Source organism: Stegodyphus dumicola, chromosome X2, assembly GCF_044657685.1.
Source record: "Stegodyphus dumicola isolate Sdum_Otavi_A_Nest chromosome X2, ASM4465768v1".
Classification (NCBI taxonomy): Eukaryota; Metazoa; Arthropoda; class Arachnida; order Araneae; family Eresidae; genus Stegodyphus; species Stegodyphus dumicola.
This window is the reverse complement of record NC_140781.1, coordinates 74,386,122-74,406,151: the sequence shown is the minus strand read 5'-3', so window position 1 is coordinate 74,406,151 and position 20,030 is coordinate 74,386,122. Positions and strand designations below refer to the sequence as shown.

At 35.1% G+C, this 20,030-nt stretch overlaps 1 protein-coding gene across 3 annotated transcripts in view; it reads right to left on the bottom strand.

Annotated features, from left to right (window-relative positions):
- Positions 1-20,030, bottom strand: part of LOC118199219 (E3 ubiquitin-protein ligase SHPRH) — a 248,889-nt gene that overhangs the window by 47,688 nt on the left and 181,171 nt on the right. For all 3 annotated transcript variants that reach the window (XM_085809803.1, XM_085809804.1, XM_085809805.1), the window contains exon 18: positions 15,158-15,301. In XM_085809803.1, coding sequence (XP_085665929.1) covers positions 15,158-15,301 — 144 coding nt within the window. The remainder of the gene's footprint in view (positions 1-15,157; positions 15,302-20,030) is intronic.

Here is a 20,030-nt window from a genome sequence, read left to right as displayed (position 1 = left end):
TGGCATTTGGGCGAAGAGCTTCAACGTCCTTCGCTCGAGTTTGTACCTTTTGATTGAGAATTTTTTATTATGGTGTCCTATGCTGTACGTAATGTATTTATGGTCCGAGTTAGACGGGGTATCATCGACCATCCAGGAATGGAATTTTGATGGAAAGGCTGCTGTTGTTAAAGTTAAATTTGGCCAACCCTGTCCGTAAATTGTTTCATATGTGGGTTGACTGCCTGGGACATTATGCAGGACGATATCATTACAGGCAATGAAGTCTCTACCTGTCGTCCTCAAGCATCAGTATTTGAGAAACCCGACAGTTCCAAGTGGGCATTGAAATTGCCCGCTAGTAGATGATGTGCTCTTGGATATTCTTTCAGGATTTCTTGTTGCTGATCAAGTGAGGCACGCATGTCTGCTGGAGGAGGGAATATAAACATTAGTAATTAATAGGATCAGTCTTATTGTTTCAATTGCTATAGTGATTACGTCTCTTGAACATCTGATTATATTGGGAATCCATCTTTGGCGGCAGTAAATGGTGGCGACTCTGGGTTCATCAGTAGCATTGATTACTGTCCATGAAAGTGGGAAGTTGATAACTCTATTGCCATGCTGATAAGGTTTCCGAATGAGTATGAAGTCAATTTCATGCTCCATTACGAATTGTGCGAGTTGAGCCGTTGCTGCTTGTGCTCTCTGCAAGTTTATTCGCACAAATTTGACAGCAGCAATATCCGTGGTCAGCTCATTCAGGTTCCTGTTGCTCAGTGCAGCAGGGTGGGAGTTTTGGAGAGTATCATAAAATGATTGAGGTAAAACGGTTTCTCCATCAGGAATGGATACTCGGCCTGGCCCATTAGTATGTCGTGATGTTACGGATGGAACTTGCAGCTCGTTGGTATTCCAGACATTGCGGTGAGTAGGCAGGATGCCTGAAATCATATTTGGAGCCGTGTCTGTGATTTGAGTCAGTGCAGTTAATGCAGATAGGATGCTGTGAGTGACATTCCCGTACTCCCGTACACTATGATTGTTCCTGCAGGAGCAGTAGCTACTTTTGCTTTTACAGACATCTTGAGTATGTCCCAGCTGTTGACATTTGAAGCAGCGTCGTATTCCGAGGTATTCTGAGATGGTGTGCACATTCCACCCCGTGACCCCTTTTTGACTCTAATGATGGCAGCAAAACTGGAAGGCTCACATTCAAAGATCCACTTCAAGGATTCAAGTCTGTTAGACCTTCTCTCCTTGAGCTTAAAACGTGCTCTAATTGCATTGAGCTTAATTGTGCTCTAATTGTAATTGTTTGCTGCGCTGCTGAGTTCAGCGATAATATCTTGTGGCCTTGACCCACTCTGGTACATTGTGAATGGCACATCGTGGTTTTCTTCATTGCCTTCTATGTAGTTCGGCATGTACATTTGCATGTTTCAGGTATTTCTCAAGCCTGTTGACATCCTCTGTGGATTTTCAGAAGACCTCTAGCCCTCCGTTTTTGGTACGCAATGTTCTGGCAACTGTCGCCTGAAGTTTTGAAATCGGAGCTTTCTTTTGAAGTTCCTTTTTCAAGTTCACTTGAAAGATACTGCCTTTCGGCTGTATAATTAAACTTGGCTTGCTAGACTATCATAATACGTCTGCAAAGGTTTTCAGTTGTATGTAGGACAAGGAATGGGGAAAGCTGTTGAAGTGTCCAGGGTGCTCCTCTCGTCGGTGTTAGTTGCCACATGCACAGCTGGTTCTTTAATAGTGCTCATTCCAGCGTCAGCAAAAATCAACTGAACTTTGCAATCTGACCTGTGGAGTGCAAGACTCCAGAGTGCCTCAAGAGTAGACAGTACTCTCTTGTCCTGGGAAATAAGAAATTTTCCACTTCTTTTCTGTTTTGCGATACAGTGCACACGTTAATCAAAGTTGTAATTTCTCTTGTAAGTTATTTCATTTGAGGATAGTAATGTTGTAATGTTAGGAGAGCTGTCAAATATTGAAGTATATGTAACGGATATGGTACATGTGGGGAATACAATGGGCAGTGGTAGGGAAATAAGGGGTGCTTGTAATTGAGATTGCTTGAAGTACAATTAGCAAAAAGACAGAAAACTTTTGCTGAAATAATAAAACACTTAGCAGGTAGAAGAAAAACTGATGGAATAAGAAATTGCTTGAATTGCAATTAACACAAGAAGAATAAGATGCTGTTACTGAATTAACACAAGAAAACAAGGCTACTTCTGAAATAACACGTATTGCAGATAAAATAAATCACTTTTGACATAATAAAATTAATAACTACATAATAGCCAAAAGTCTTTAATCTGGACGTCCATAATCCGGGTCCTCAAAGCTACAAACTTTCTGCGCATGCGTCAACGCATTGCATAATACCTTTACGCATGCGCATAATACATTTACCCATGCGCATAATACATTTACGCATGTGCATTTAATGTATAACCAACGGTATAAGCTAAGCTAAAATTATCTAATTATCTATTTCAGTTAATGTTGCAGATTGCATTGTTTCTTAATCTTCGAATTGGATCCGGCTTATTATTTTTTGCAGGCTGTTAGAGCAATTTTATAAAAGTAAGCTTGAACTTTCGATTATGTCAAAAAGAATTTCCGATTCTGGAGCTGCCAAAGGATCTAGAAAGCAAAAGCATGTTTCGATGTCCATCAAACAAAAAGTGGAATTGCTGCAAAAAATGGATAAAGGCATATCCTTAGTTTCTCTAACCATTCCGAAATCTGTTTATCAATTTTACGCTGCTCTGCGGGCGGGGGGGGGACGTCGTGGCGCGCAATTAACTGGAAGTTGATCTGTCAGCACTATTCGTATCTTCAGGGCAGATTTTTTTATTTTATTGGGCTTATAATTCCTTACTAAATGTAGTATTTCATATTTCATCTCGATAATAGTATTTCATCTTGTCTTTGATATGATTTAAATCAAATTCCTCGTTTTTATAAATATCATGATTACACGTCAAATAGTTGTCTGGTTGCAATTTTCTAATTTCGACTATGTGTAATGTATGCTTTAAGCATGCGCAGGTTGAAAGAAATGTTTAATAAAGTAAACAAATAAATAGTAAGCTCTTTTTTTTTTTTTTTTTTTTTTTTTTTGTAAATTTTGATACCCTTTAGATCATAATTGCTCTTTATTTCATAAATTACGGTTTCATATTTTTAATTTTATAATTTCTGCATGCCATCATGCCAGATTTAAACTGATGATCTATAATCCGGAAAAATTGATAATCCGGAATCGCCAAAGTCCCGACGAGTCCGGATGAAAGACTTTTGACTGTACTTAACTACATAATAATATAATTTTGACATAATAAAATTACTAACTTATAAATTACATGCTGACAGAAAATTGCTGCGTTACACAAGCAAAGGTGCTATATGGTACAATTACAATCAAATACTAGTGTGTTATAATTAGGAATTTAGACAATTATGGTAAATAAAATAAAAGTTAATTGCAATTATGAATGCAAGTAAAACTATACTAACAAGTTTTAGCGCCAAAATGGTGCTGACACAAGAGTGCAAATACGCTTAATTAGTTCACTGGATTCCAGTGAGATTATCAGAGAACTATTACTGAGTGCTATATGGTTAATGTGTACCTATAAACCAATAAATATTTCAGGAGTTAAACCAAATATTTCAGGAGTTAAACCAAATATTTCAGGAGTTAAACCAATTAAGTTAATTTGGAAGTATCCTACCTTGGCAGCCAGGTTTTATATGCATTTCATCTCTGACTTTAGTAATCCAATTAGATTGAGATTCACAAGCACAAAAACACGTAATGAACACTTTGCAAAGTCGCAGTGGGACATTACCCAGGAAACCCGACGATCACCCCCCCTGGCTACTAGAGCCGTCTCGCTCAGGATGTGCTAGACCCCAAGGACGGCCTATAAATGACCTTTCTCAGGGCCATCAGAACCTCCAAGCTTTTAAATTTTATACCCCTGTGGCCGAGACTGCCTAGGGAAAAATCCTAGGCAGTAGCTTTGCATAATTCTCTATGTCGACCCCCGGGTGGGTGGGGGATCTTTACAGAAAACTGAAATAAGACACCAAAAATCTAGTTTTGAACATTGCATAAATTATTAATTAAAAGTAATTTTAATAAACTTTATAATTTTATAAAAAAAGCATTTTTATCGGAATTTAAGTAGCTCCTAATTTAATAAAAGCTATATAAACAGGCATGAAAAATTAATTAAATTTAAATTATTCATGCGTAAAAACACTAAAGTTTATTAATGGAAAGAAAAATTTAAGTATATAATTTTCTGAAACCTTTATGGATAAAAACTGTTTCCCTATTGCACTGAAGTGGGTTACTACAACACTAGTGTGTAAAAATTTTAGTAGTCATCAAACATACAAAATCGGGTGGCAGGTACTGAAAAGCTAATAACCCATCATAAAAATAATGAATATCCCTTTTTTTCATGGTAATCAGTGCATCTGTAAAATCAGCGTTTATCACCAAATTTAGTTACAGTTAGATTTTTTTTAACTCTTTCTCCCTACTGCAGGACTCTCATTACCAGATGGGAGAAAATAACCATTACGAAGGCAAAAATTCTAATTATTATTATTTTTTTAAAGCTGAAAAGTATGTTTTCACTTGGCAGTATAAATCAGAGACAAAAGGAAATTACTGCTAATACACTCCAGTCCATAAATTAAGGATAATGCAAAATCAGGCAAAGGAAGAATTAGAAGCAAAACAAATTTGACTTATTCGTAAAGCTAATTTATTAAACAAAAGGTAAAGAGCAAACAAAGATGCTATACGTTTGATATTATTAAAAAAATTAGCGATTTTTTCTCCCTGGAGCAAATCACAAAAAAAACCTATTTACAACAAACCAATATTACATAGTTGGTATGATTTTTAATACATTGTATGTCTCCCAGACGATGCAATACAGTCTGTACAATGCCTAGGCATGCTGAGTATCAAATTATCGATCTGATCTCGGGGGATATTACACCACTCAAAAAGCAATGCTCTCCGAAATACCGGTAAACATGTAGGAGGAGGTTGACGGGCTGCAACTCATCGGCCAAGCATGTCCCACACGTGCTCTACTGGATTCAAGTCCGGTGAGAATGCTGGCCAGTCCATACGGGTGACATCCTCCAATTGAAGGCATTCGCTTACAATCTTTGCACGGTGAGGACGGGCATTGTCATCCATAAAAGTAAATTATGCGCCCATGGCGCCCCGAAACAAACGTACATGTTGTTCCAGAATGACGTCCCGATAGATTTGGCTTGTCATGGTTCCAATTTGAACATGCAGGTAAGTTCTGGAACCCAGAATAATTCCACCCCAAACGAGTACTCCTGCACCACCGTAACGGTGTCGTTCAATGATGTTTTCTTGGTGGTAACGGGTACCTGGAGCTCTCCATATGAAAGTCTGGCGAGAATCAGACTGCAAGCTAAACCTGGACTCGTTGCAAAACATCACACAAGCCCACTGTTGCGGTGTCCACAATGCATGCTCTCTGCTCCAGGCTAACCGCAGGTGACAGTGAGTTGCAGTCAGTGGAACGCATCTGACAGGTCTACTAGCATATAGACCAATCAGCCCTAAGCGTCTGTACATGGTCTGCCTTGAAATTGTCGTACCAGTGGCTGAAGAGAGCTGACGAGACAGGTCTGAGGCTGTGCTCTGCCTATTCCTTTTGGCATTGTAACTCTGGGGTGACCTGTGCTGTAACGTCTACTCACATTACCATCATCTTGGAATTGTTGCCAAAGCCTTTAGATGACACTCTGGGCAATTCCAAGTTCATCTGATACTTCCAGTTGGGTACGCCCACATTCCAGACGGCCAATAATTCTACCATGTAAAAAACATCCAAATGCGTCCTTTGTGTCATAACTATTCGGTTATTGCACTGAAATGCTTATAAAGCGCCTGCAAACATTTTTACTTCTTTGCCTGTGTTCCTTATATATCACTCTCTTACACTCTCGTCATTGTGACGTACCATCGGTGTCATCTGGTTACTTCCTGAAATTTGCATATGATTCTTGAAGATGTGTGTAGTGATTTTACAGGTGATATATTTATTTTAGAGTTCGATTTCCGTGTGACTCCAAATTATCCTTAATTTATAGACATGAGTGTATTTAAATAGGAGTTAAACTATGAGGGCTAATTTAAGATAAAGGGAGAGTAAACAGAAAGTAAACAGAATGAATTTACTTTTCATTAAACACATAAGGCAGCATCTATTTTGATAGGTATTTTGATACGGTCTTTTCTCAAACAAGCACCACTAAATGTTACATATTTGGTTTGACGGGGCTGCCAGGTTTGAAACACTTACATCCACTTTTTGAAGTCATGATTAAAGTCACCTCACACTTTTTCAAAACGGGCATCAATAAATTGAAACAATGGCCTCAAAGCTCTTATTTTAAAAGAGGGAATAAAAAATAATCACACAAAACTAGGTTCTGGATAAATGAAGGCTGAAGCACAGACTGAATCTTTTTTTTTAGCCAAACATTAGAAAATGATATTAGAATCATGAAGGTGTGCATTATCCTGATATAAGTGCCAATCAGATGCAAGCATCTCCTTTTGGTTGCACCAAAGGTACTCAATCAGTCTTTAAAACTGTCATATAATATGATATTGGCGAGTAACAATTATATGCTCAGGACTGTAATGATGAAGCCCACACTCTTCAGTAGTAATAATGAATTTTAATTATGCCTTACTATTCTACGTCAAATAGACTCAACTTCCTAACACTCATCTTATACTTTTTTCTGCTCAGGAGTTAGCAGTATCAGCCCTATCTCACATAGCTGTGGCTTGTGGGCAGATGATCACATACACTGGTAAATGGGTTATCATGAGAAATGGGTAACATCTCTGCCATCACTCTATAATTTGGCAATTACAGTAACTGCTAGTTCAGTGAATGCATATTATGCATTCACTGAACTAGCAGAAGCAGCTTTGAAAACAAGACACTGTCCATCTTGAATTGTTTTTTTTTCACTGGCATGCTGTTAATTGCCCTAAAACAGCTTCACCTAATGCTTGCTTCAACATTTCATATTCCTCTGCAGTGGACTTCTGCACAGAGATGAAAATTTTAAAGGCTCTATGCTGCTTAATCTCAGACTCCAGTTTCGGTAACTAAAATAGAATGTACAGTGGATTTGTGTTTATCTGTCAAAAGCATTCCCAGATTTACCTACGTTTTTTTTCTCCCAGGCAAAAGATATCAAACCTATTCAGCAGCATTTATTGCACTCGCATACACTGAGAACTCACTAAAAAATAAATTAATATTATTATTTTACTAGCCTTAAATTTAATATATTTAATGTATACACTGCCATGATGGGCACATTTGATAAACATTTCATTGAGCAACTGTGGCTGTTTCAATCACATGTAGATAACAATACATTTAGGCTTTAACCTAAAATATATTTATGCTTTTATTTGTTCTCATACACTGTCGTATCAAACATGATTAAATCATGCTATGATATCTACCTTCTTTGATGTCATAGGCATTTCCTATTGTGGCAGTATATGCATTAAATAATAATAAATGTACTCATCTGAAACGATTGTGCGTAATTGGTAAATAAATGCAGTTGCTACATATTCTAAAAAATATAGAACAAATACTTAAACAGATAAAAGACATAGATCAACTGCAGTTAGTAAAAATAATTTTTCACCAATTATTTAAAATTTAACATGGCTACTTAGGTATAAAAAGTAGATTTCTTACAGCAAAGAAACACAGATTACCAATTTCCAGCAACACAATACAATAATTCAGTTATCCAAAATACTTATACAAGCTAGTGTTAAAATTTACGAGGAAAAATTCATAGATTTGACCTCAAGGAGGTACTAAGTGACAAATAAAACTTGAATATACTTAACACACAATCACTTAGTAATAACAGAAAAGGCCTCTGAAGATAGCAAAAGTGCTAAATATCATGGCCTGCCAGAGAAAGAGTGCAGGAAATTCAAAATATCCATGTTACAAGTGGCCCCAAATGAGACAAAATGGAAGGAAAAAATTAAACATTCTCAAATAAATTTCACCCGACTCATGCTCTAAGCACAACTTTGTGAGAAACATACTTTAGTAAGTGTGAACTTAAAAAAAAAAAAAAAAAAAAAAAAAAAAAGGAAATTTCCCAAATTTGATATCTCAAGCTTAAAATATTAGAACTAAGTTTACTTCACCTTATATATATGGGAAAAAGTGTTTTTTACCATGAATCTTAGGAAGAAATCTATTAGAAATAGACTAACATATCAGCATTTAGCATCACTTCTCAGAATCAGTACATTGCAGTTAAAACATTAAATTAAAGAACTTTTAAAAATGCAGTAGCAATTTCCCTCATCACATTAATATTTGTATGCCCTTTATAAAGTTTCAGAATAAACTATATTTGCTCCCTAAACCTTTCCTCTCTCTTTTGGCCACGATGTTCTCTCCCACGATGCTTTGGCCTTGCGTTGTTTTCGTCTGTAACCATGATGAACAGGATATAGTTTTAACAACACTGAAAGATCGAGCGGATCCATAAACAACTGAGCCATAGTACCCATGTACACTTTTATGCTTTACTAGAGCGCAAAAGTGCTATGTAAAGCGAAGTATAGAGCAACAATCTGCACTCCAGGAGGTGTTTGACAAGACTTCTGTTTCTAAAACATGAAGCCTTTTTTGTCTGACCATTCCTAGATCCTGCAATCAATCAATCAAGCAATCAGCAATTGCCTCTCTACATGTCTCATGTATGCCTCTCAACAGCTAATTTATAGATCATTAACATATAAAGATCCTAAAATGGTAGGAGAAAGTTCTCTTAATACAGAGTTTATATTTAAACTGAACAGCATTACACTAAGCACACAGGTACACCCTCCTCCAGTTCGAATACTTCAGACAAAACAGAGCCAATCCTTACTTAAAGTTCTAGCAATAAAAAAATTCTGAATGAAAACTGGTAGGTTGGCACACAAGCCACTGTCTGTCATAAAGATCATGAATATACTGTATCTCCACGCCTTCTCATAAACTTTCCCAATGTAAAAAAATTCTTATCCAAGAAGTAGACTAGGTGACTGTTTACCATTTTTTCACTTTCATCTTTCGTTGGCTTAGCTAAAGGAATTGTAACAGCTCTCCTCAATGTAACTGGGAAAATTTTGCTCCTTCCACACTCTATTGTAAACAGTGAGAAGGGCAGCCAGTGACTTACTGAACAGATGTTTCAGAATTCATAAATTCATGCCATCAAGACCCGGACAAGACCTACATGTCTGCAGCAAAACTCTAACTTACCAAAGTAAAATCTCTATTATAAGGCTCAAGTAAAATCTCTATTATAAGGCTCACAGTTGGAAGAGTTGAATGTGATGGCATATCTCTCAGAGTGCTGCTTGAAGCAGAGATTTCTATCTATTCATTTCTTTCTATATATGCAGGTGAATAATTTCCGCTGGAAGAAACAGCAGCAAATGTCTCAAAAATAGTATCCACAATTTCTTCTATGGTGCTAATCACTCGGCCATCTTTTTTTTTTTTTTTTTCCAAAAAGGAAAGTGAGTGATCTTTATATATTCCACATGCTTTTCCGGCGCATTCCCAAACCTTCCTAGGTGCAGAGGATACCTTACTAGGCATGCTTACTAGGCGTGGATTATGTTATTGATAACACACATGAAATCCAGGGAACCTTCTGGCATCTTACTTTTCGTGAATTTGCTGCATCTCTTTTAAATGCTATAATGTTTCACAAAGTATCTACGAAAAGGATAGGTATCTATGAAAAATTCCCCAAGCTTTTCTCTGTTTTTCCAGTGCTTCATGACAGTCATGATTCCACTATGGTTTTGAATACTGTAGCATTTTTCCTGATGTTCTATGAATAAAGAGCATAGCTGCCTGAATTACAGCATTAGTAACCGATTCCACTGCACCATCGATCTGCACATCTACCATTTCCTCTATGAGCTTTCCAACAGAAGAGAAGAGTTCCCAGTCTGCCCTATCAAGTATAAACCAAGGGGATCTCAATATGGGGGTCCACTACTCCTCATATGAGAGCTACAAAAATGGGATAATGATCGCTGTTGTAAAGATGATTCCAAACACTAAAGGTACCAAATGGCAACAGAAGCGTGAAATGTTCTTGTAGATTCATGGAAGTATGTATCCTGCCCATAATTAAGGAGACAAAGGCTCTTGGATCATTTGCTCAATTTGTCTTCTCCGAGAATTGGTGTCTTTACTTACCCAAAGCAGAGTACAGCCATTAATTCCCCTGTTAAGATAAAGGGCACACAGAGCTTCTCTATGAGGTCATTTAAATGTTGTTGATCAACATACTCATTTGGAGGCAAATAAAGAGAAACGACCGAAATCATAAAAATTTGCACATATAACACAACTTGGAGGGAGGTCATCAAAGAAAGAGCATCTGACGAATAGTCCAGTGAGCCACTGGCACATTGACATGCAGGATTACCTATCCTGACAAACGAAAACCTCCAAAGTTTTCCTTTTTGTTCCCGTTTCAGGTTTGTGTCCTGTATTGAAAAGCACCCAGGATAATAAGCACTGACCATACTTTTGATTTCAAGCAAATTTTTATGGAAGACGTGACAGTTCTATAAGAGGGGGGTACCCTTTATAATTGATGTTTGTTCTTTCTGTGCTGTTTTTTAGTTTTTCATGGAAGTATGTGCTTGGGAACTTCTAGTCTCTCCTCTACTTCCATACTATCTGAATTTTAAGATTCAGATAACATGTCATTAAATAAGCTGTTGCTAAGGCTTCTATTTTTGAAACTATTTTTGGATTTGCTTTGAATTACTATTTTTTTTCGGGGGGGGGGGGGGGTATGGGATGGGTTGAATTTTGCTTTTTCTTACTTGCAATCCACTGGGTTTTATTTGGTGGAGTCTGCATACTTATTGAAGTTTTGGTGGCAATGGTATGTGCCATTCTAAGGCACTGGCATTTGACATTTGTTTGAAGCTGTGTGCTTTGAATCTGCCTTCTGCCTTCAGCATCCGAGATGTTCCTAGTAACTTTTGCTGTGTGTATTTCATTTTCCGATTTCCATTTTGGACAGGAATGACAATATACTGGATGGTCACCTTTGCAATTTATACACAATGCTGCAGTGGTGCAATTATCACCGTTGTGACCAACCAGCGAGCACTGAGCGCACATCACATTGCCATGACAATACATCTTGGAATAGACAAAATGCTGGCATTGGCAGGATCACATAGGGTTTAGAATATATAAGGTCTTATGGGGTAATTAAGATATCCAACCTTGATATTCTTTGGCAGATCAAGCAAGCTGAAGATCAGGATCATTTGTTTCCTGTCAATCAACTTTCCTTATGCATCTTGATCCGCATAGCAGCACAAACCTTTTGGTCAGCTAACTCGGAAATGAACTCTTCTAGAGAAGGTCGATTTCTGAAATCACGTCTCTACAGAAGTTGAGTGCTTTGTGCGGTGACACCGATATAGATACTTCTCCAAGTTCGGGTTTGAAATAAAATTGAAGCAGACTAGGTGGCCAAACAGTATCAGTAAGCAGGTCTCTGGAACGAAGATGCTTTATGTTCCTAGGCTCACCAATGCATGAATGGATATACTTGCTTACCAGTAAAGGAGACCTTTTTTGCAATTCGCCAGAAGGACTGGAAACAATAAAGAAGCGTGGACCATCATTAGTTTTTTGGCATTTGCTTTGCTATGTATTTTCTTGACAGCAGTTTTATCACTAACTGCAGTATCAGGATTGGTTTCTTTAAAATCAGATATTTTTATGATAAAAATTTGTAAACCGATATTTGAAACATAAAAGATTTGAATCCAACTATATGTTTCCTTATATACACTCTATTATGTTTCCTTATGTTCCTTTTAATCATTCCAAAATCCTGTCACAAGGTAGTAGGAAGGTCCTCGAACAGGGAAAAAATGATATACAATTTTGAATCGTTTGCTTGCCTGCAAAGCCATTAAAAATCTCACAAATGAGTGATTTTGGTTCTGTCCTGGGCATGCATCTGAAAATAGGTTCGGTAATTTCATTTTAATAGTCATTAAGAAGGTACATACCTCATTAGGGTCTTTGTGAGCTTCTCCTTCATGATATACATAACAGTATTCTGAACTTATAACATATCCTTAATATGAATTTATAACATATTATATGCATAAGAGTATCCTGAAATCCTTAATGCTATGGATTTCAAAAGTGCTGATCGACAGTTGTATATAGTAACAGAGTTCTTGAACAGGTAGTTCAAGCAAAGGTAAATTCTGCAGGAAATCAAAGCATAGAGCTGACATATGTAGATTTTCTTCACAAAATTTTGCAATATGTCAAATGCTTGTTATAAAATTTATTAGCACATTTATAAACAATTGGCTGAGCTGCAGCAACCCTTTTCGCAGCAGCATTTACAATATTATCCTTAATTCTCACTCATAAATTCTCACAATCTGAACAAACATCCACTTGAGGCCTTCCAAATTTTAGATCGTAATGTTCATTAAAATACTTCAAACAATACTTACATTTAATCAATTTTTCAAATGAGGATGTTTTTAAAAAAAACTGCATAGACTTAACATTCAAACCACTATGTAAATATTTCATTGTTTAAGATGAGCAGTACAAAGTTTTTGTTGGAAATGACTCAGTGTGTTCTTTGAGTTTGACAAGATACTTGTCTAATAATGGCACGAGGTCTATTATTGCGTTTTCCATGGGTATCGATCAGAGATTTTCCTGATAAGAGGATGGCTGTCAAACGCTAAACATGGATATGAGATACACTATACAAGCTCATAAATGCTTGTTTGCAAACAGAAACGTGGTCACTTCCTATCATTGCAAAATAAGGAAAATTACTCTTGATTTCGCATTCTCTTCAGATCTTGGTCATCATCTTTTTACAGGATTACTCTTTATTAACCCGATTAAAACGTGTCTTCTTCATTTTTCGGTTGTCCTTCATACAATCTATTAATGATGATATCTTTTTCGTATCAGAAAAAATTTTCAGGGAGAGATGCTTACAAGAACAATCTAGCCCTTTGACCAGAACATGTTTACATTTTATGCTGACATGAGCAGCACCTTCAAGACAGGCTTTGTCCATCTGTTGTTTCTTCCATGAGTGAAGATCAGCTTTGTGTTTCCTGTCCCTCTTGTTTAGAACAGGTGTCCCAGGGCTCTCAATTGTTCATAACTGAAACTTCCAACCTATCAAAAATGTAATAACACCACTTTACTAATCTAAAAACAAAATAAAATGCACCACTCACATGAGAAATAATGGACTGCGAAAATGGAGAAATAAGCATCAACAAAAATACAATGTTTTAATCTAGTTTTCCACAGGAAGTGCTGCACAACTACTGCCATCTAGAAGTTGGACTGTAGGTTGAAAGAAAAAAATAGTACCGGTGCAGGACAGATAGTTTTTCTGTTCCTTGAATGCCATGCCTGGCTCCTATAACATAATAGGTCTTGAAAATTGTACCGTTTTTCATTTCTATGTCTAGTTCCACGTTTTTAGTGTAACATTTTACAGTTATCTGAAAATGGCTGACTTTACACTAGTACTGTTTTCCCACTCACCGATTCAACTGAAAATAGTACTTTTCATCACGTCAAAATGACAAGTTTTACAAATACATGAACTCCTGATAGCTACATTTCATAAAAAATTATATTTAATGTATATTCCTCTATAAAAAATTTTTAAAAAATCAGTTGCTTTCATGATTTTTTTAATTTGTTTCCATACGTTCAGACTGCTTTGAATATAAATGTAACAAAACCTCAGGTCCCCAGCTGAGGAGACTTTTATTCTATTATAGAGTTGGATAATCCAGTTTTAATATAAAAATAGCTAATAGTTAATATAAAAAACCCCAGAGTTTCCATGTTTGCAAAAACAATCAAGATGCAGGATCATTAAGACTTCTATAAAGGAAATGACAAACAATCCCAATATGGATTCTATTTTCAGAAATTTGAAACATCGGATAACCAGTAAGCAATGCTAAAAAAAAAAAAAAAAAAAGATTCTTTTCAGGGTTTTAGATATTATTATTATAAGCTGTAACAGCACAATGAAGATTCAAATCCCTGCCAAATCAAAACAATAAATAAATAAAAATAAAAACAGCTTGATGAAGATTCAGTATAAAACCACACAGGCAAAATAAGTAAAAACTAAATCACAATACAAATTCTGATTAATAGGATACTGATGATCTGATTTTGGAGAATTACAGACTTTACTTAAAAAATATGCTTTATAATGATGCTTTAAAGTATATCTAGCTAAAATTTTTAATAAAATATCTGACATGAATAATATATAATTTAGAACTTCTGACAGACAAGACCTAATTACGAATTTTGTGGCGAATAATGCTAGGTAGACAATTACACAATTATGGATACTTAACTGAACGACATTAAATAGCAAAATTGATTTCACTTTATGGGCCCCTTCACGTACTTAATAAAAGTACACATGGTTTGAATGCTTTTAGCATCTCCATGAACAGAATTATGATGTTTCTAAAATTATTTGCAAATGATCTGATACTATTACTCACCATCTGTTAGAAAATATAGTATACAAGGGTAAGGTAACATCAGTACACATAAAAGGAGTTTCCCTGCATCAAAATGAATTATAAAACTGTTACGGACATGATAAGCTAAATTTAAGATATAAATATATATATTTAGAACATTTATTATGAGAGTCACATTTATGCAAATATTTCATCTTTATCACTATTTCCTCTTCTTGTAACTAAGTTCCAAAAGTAAAATGTGCAGCTCTATGAATAAAATGAAAAATTTAAAATAAAAAGGGTGTCTTCTACAATCAAGCATTTAAGTTAACAACACTTATACTAAAAATGAAAATTCAGTTGTGGAGTTAATAAATGAAAAATACATTTAATCAGACAATAATTATAATACATCATTCGTTTAAAAATTATTGGAACTTTTTTTTTTTTTTTTTTTTTTTCAAAATAAATTAGAATTACCATTCCAGTTGGAATTAGTTTAGAAACAGGAGACTTGGCCATAGGCTCTGTTTGTTGTAGTGTTTTCATGGACATTTTTGCCATTTCTAGTTCATCAATGGCAGCCATATATTCACTAGCCTTAATCCATGCAGTTTGCAGGACCTAGCATTTGAAAATGCAAAAGAAAAGATAAAATGAGAAGATTTAACACAGACTCAATGCACAGTATTAATATGTCATACATATTTAGTTTTTCGATTGGTAACAATTTATGCATCAATACATGTTACATTACCTCAGTTCAAATATTATATTACATCCCTCAGTACCCTTATTTACTACTATAAACTCATCTTACTCTGGACAGTGATTATACAATAATATTTAAAGATAATGATTTTAAACAAAAATTTATATCATACAGCTCTGACAATTAATACTAATTGGGATCTGTTGAAAAGGGTTAGGAATTTTAATAAACACTACTTTTAAATATAAAATAAAAATTTAGTAAGATACAGCAGTTAGAAGTGGCAGTGCAATAATATTAAATAGTTTCTCTTACAACAATTAATTAATAAAATTTTACATATAGAAATTCCATAAATACTTTGCATTAATTATTAAACAAGCATAACTGTTGGGTATACCACAAATGCACATATAAAACAGCTAAATTTTAGATTTCATATTAAAAATTCCATGCATGCTGTTTAAAGTTCGGTTAAGGGCTTCCAAACAGGAGCATTAGATTTACATTCACTTTACTCGTCATTCAGGTTATTAAACTAGTTATAACTTAATTCTGACGCAATATACATTAGCTGGTATTTATTCATTATTCTGCATTATAATTTTACTTCATGCTTTTTGGTTAATTTAATTTGATTTCATAATTTTAATAAAATTTTATACTGATTTAAAAAAAAAAAATAGGAAAGCAAAGCTCTTATCATAGTGCTTTAAAACATAAGAAAATAAAATTAGTTATTAACATGTGAATAATCTTAGTAGTATACCATTTCAAGATTTAGAGCAAAATTAAATGGTAACATTTTTCTATTAAGCATCAGTTTAAAAACTGGATTACAAATCTCAAACGGATTAAAAACGGTCTGGATCAAATATAAACTAGCCAGAAAAAATTATGTCATAAAAAATCACTCAGAAAAAACACGGAACTTGCCAAATTTTAAATTTCACTGTTTTATACATACCCATAGCATAGATGGTATACATTTTGAACATTAAATCATATGGTTAATTTATATATAACTTCACAATTTTCGTACAGATGATAATGACCCACTGTTTACAAGATCTAAATGCAACTGAAATATACAGGTAGTAAAAAAAGAATATTTCTTAAATTTACTCAACAGTTTCTGACCCTAGAAAACATATATGAATAAAATCACTAAATATAAAAATTATTTAATTTTATAAATCATATATATGTGTATCACAAGTAATTTACCCATATTTAATGTTAAATATTACTATAAATGTATATTTATACTATAAATATAACATTAAAAAAATTTCAGCTTTACAGAAAACTGAGTTTCCAATTTAGGCAGCTTTAATCATCACAAATTTAAAAGCATTTTTAGAAGCATATAATATCAAGCGCTTTAAAAAGTAACAGCAGATTTTAACAGATTAGATTAGATTTCTTTTCAGTTAAACAATATGTATGGTATATCATCTAAAAGGAAAACGAAGCACGTCTATTTCTCTATGGTTATTTACATTTAATATGCTATCTATACATAACTGATCTTTATTGCTACATCAGTTAAAGTATGGCATGCTATGAATACTCACACGTTTCCTAATTTGAAACCACAGTAAATTTATCTCCTATAACTTAAAAAAAACACACGATATACATGTCACATCTGTTGACCATACAATAAGAACCACCAAATGTTTGCTTAATTGCATCACTATTACATAGTCACGACTGGAGTAAAGAACTGACTACTGCATTGATACGAGGGCCTTCCCAAAAAAAAAGGTCTCCTAGATTTTTAGATATACAAAGAACCGTTTATTTTCTATAATTGCTACATCACTTTAAAGATTGCAGAATGCTTTATTTTTCAACATAATTGCCATTTCGGTCGATGCATTTTTGTAGACTCTGTGGCAGTTTTACAATGCCCATGTCATACCAGCTTGCCGCCATGCCCTTCAGGAAGCGTTGAGGAGCTTCAGGAGCTCCTCCGATCTTTACGCATTTTACGAACTCAACAATCGCGAAACTCAACGAATACGAACTCAACAATCGCGAAAGTTGAGTTCCTCAACTTTTACGATTGTCTCGTCGGCAATTGACGGCCTCCCGCTCCTTTCTTCGTCATGAATTTCAGTACGACCGGCTGTAAGCTCTCTACACCACTTGCGAACGTTTTTGACATCCATGCACGACTGTCCATACACTTCTGTCAATAGGCGGTGAATTTCAAGCGGTTTAACGCCTTTTGCGTTCAAAAATTGAATAACTGTGCGCACTTCGCACTTGGCGGTAACGTTTATCGGGAGCTCCATTTCGAATGGCTGCCAAGCCAAGACTGAGCATCCGAACGAAGCACCTGCGTGCTTATGTGGTAGCGGAGAAGGCACCACTCACAATAGTGTTGCCAACAACCGTATTAAAACTTTCTCTACGTCCCCAAAAAATAGGAGACCTTTTTTTTTTAGATTGCCCTCGTATATGCACACTTAACATGAAATGCACGTGCAAAATAACTACCACAGCAAATTTCCATCTTTACTGCATAACGTGAAAAATGAAAAAATTCAGTAACGTAAGATGAAGACTTACTTTTTAGACATACACTGCAGCATTAATAAAAATCAACGATACATTTCTACTTTACATTTGTTATTTTAAATTAACTTTGGACCTCCCAGCCTCAGCAGACATGACTGTTGAACACCAAAAAATTCGGTCTTGGTTTGAACCCAAGGGAAATCAGCAGACAGCTTGGCAATTTTTTAGGGTCCCCTCCCCATGCATACTATGACTTAAAAAGTCCTTCATGAAAGCATCTAAGCAGACAGCCATGCTGTGCTTTGCCATCTCAGTTAAAACAAAGCAAATTCATATGAATGCTTTTTGCACATCTTTCAGATTAGAAGACTATAGAAGATTTTGATACTGAAAATGACTGAATTCAAACTTTCTCAAGTAGCCTACCTGACATACTGAGTAAGATTTGCATAACTGCAAAAATTAGTTGCTTTGATTGCCAGTAGTAAGAGAATAAATCAGAGACAGATTTAGATTTGATAAGACCCTAAGCTACTTCAGATATAAGGCCCTTTATAAGTCTGCTATAATATATTTCAATTTTTGCGGGGCCTCCAAGAAAGTTGGGGGGGGGCCTAAGCTATAGCTTGTGTAGCTTATACATAAATCCGGCTCTATCTTCAACAGCTTACTTTATTAAAATTTAGTGAACTGTTTCTGTATTTTTATGCCTTTAACCTTTATTTATACTAACTTTTTATTTTGCTTAAAAAACTATTTAAATTCAACTCTGTATATGTTATCTTAAAACGCAGATACGTGGTGTTCTTCCAGTTATTCAAAAAGGTTGTTACACTTTTAGTGCAGCAGTTTGTAAAATCAGATTTATATATAATTGTGTATATTTTAGCTGTGCTTCTTTTATTGATTTCTCCCGATCCTTAGACACATCCATACCTTTTAGAAAATAAACAAGGACGCAATTCAATGGAATTATAAGTGTGCTGTTTGTACGACAGAAATGCATATGGTCGAACACAAAGATCGTTCAGATGGCTTTCAATGGGCTAGTCACAAGAAAGGTTCAAAGAGTCACCACATAATGTATTCCATTAGAAGGTTTGATGAAAGTTTTTGGATGCTGTTAAGGAATTTTGTGTGCCACGGAACTTTCCAAATAAGGTAAATGGATATTTCATTTGTGTAGTGCTTAGATGTTATAAGATGAATTTCTTTTTTTTTTATGTTATTTCACCGTTTGATTTAAAATGTAGTTTATTGAAATTATATATTTTTTGTTTAGCTCTAGAGTAGAATTGGGTGCTCCTTTGACATTTTAAGTAAAAATATATTAGTGTGTACAAGGACAAAGTCAAGGGAGTGCACAATGCCGAGACTGTGCAATTCTCTGATATTTTTATAAGTGAAAATAGGTCGATGTGTACATGGGTACCGAGCTAGCGGAATAAAAATAGCCACTACACAAAGCCAAAATAACAAGTCAAAGAAATGCACAAACTCTGCATCCATGTACTGCCAGAAATTGCCAAGGGGTACCAGTAAATATACTTTTACCCAAATCTGTAAGCAGTGTCCTGCTGCCAACCATATTTTAAAACCAGAAACATAACAATGGTCAAATTAATCATTTTCAAATATTGTATCTGTGGACATTTTGGAAACTATTTTAGCTCTGAAGCTGATATTACATTTTACTTTTCCTTAAACTGTTAAAATATGGAACACCAAAATTACTTTAAATAACTGTAATTTAAGGTTGAGTTCACAGATACATATACATAAAGCCAGAATCTCCAGTAAGTTTGATTGCTGTATAAGTACAGTATGGAAAACTTGTTTGTGGCTTGGAGGGGCTATGACAGAAAATAGAAAACTTTGGTGATGTATTATTAATTTGTGCTGCTTTGTAAAGACTAGATTCTGGTGTCACAGACAAAGAAAGACATTCAAAAACAGAGGAAATCCCTAAATTAAGGGATCTAATCGAATTTTTAATACATTACACAAGGACAATACAAAATAGTAAAGTGTCAGAAGGAAAGGGCTATCAGAGTAATAATAACAAAGTTGCAAATGCTAAATGTACCTAATACCAAGACCACAATTTGCTAT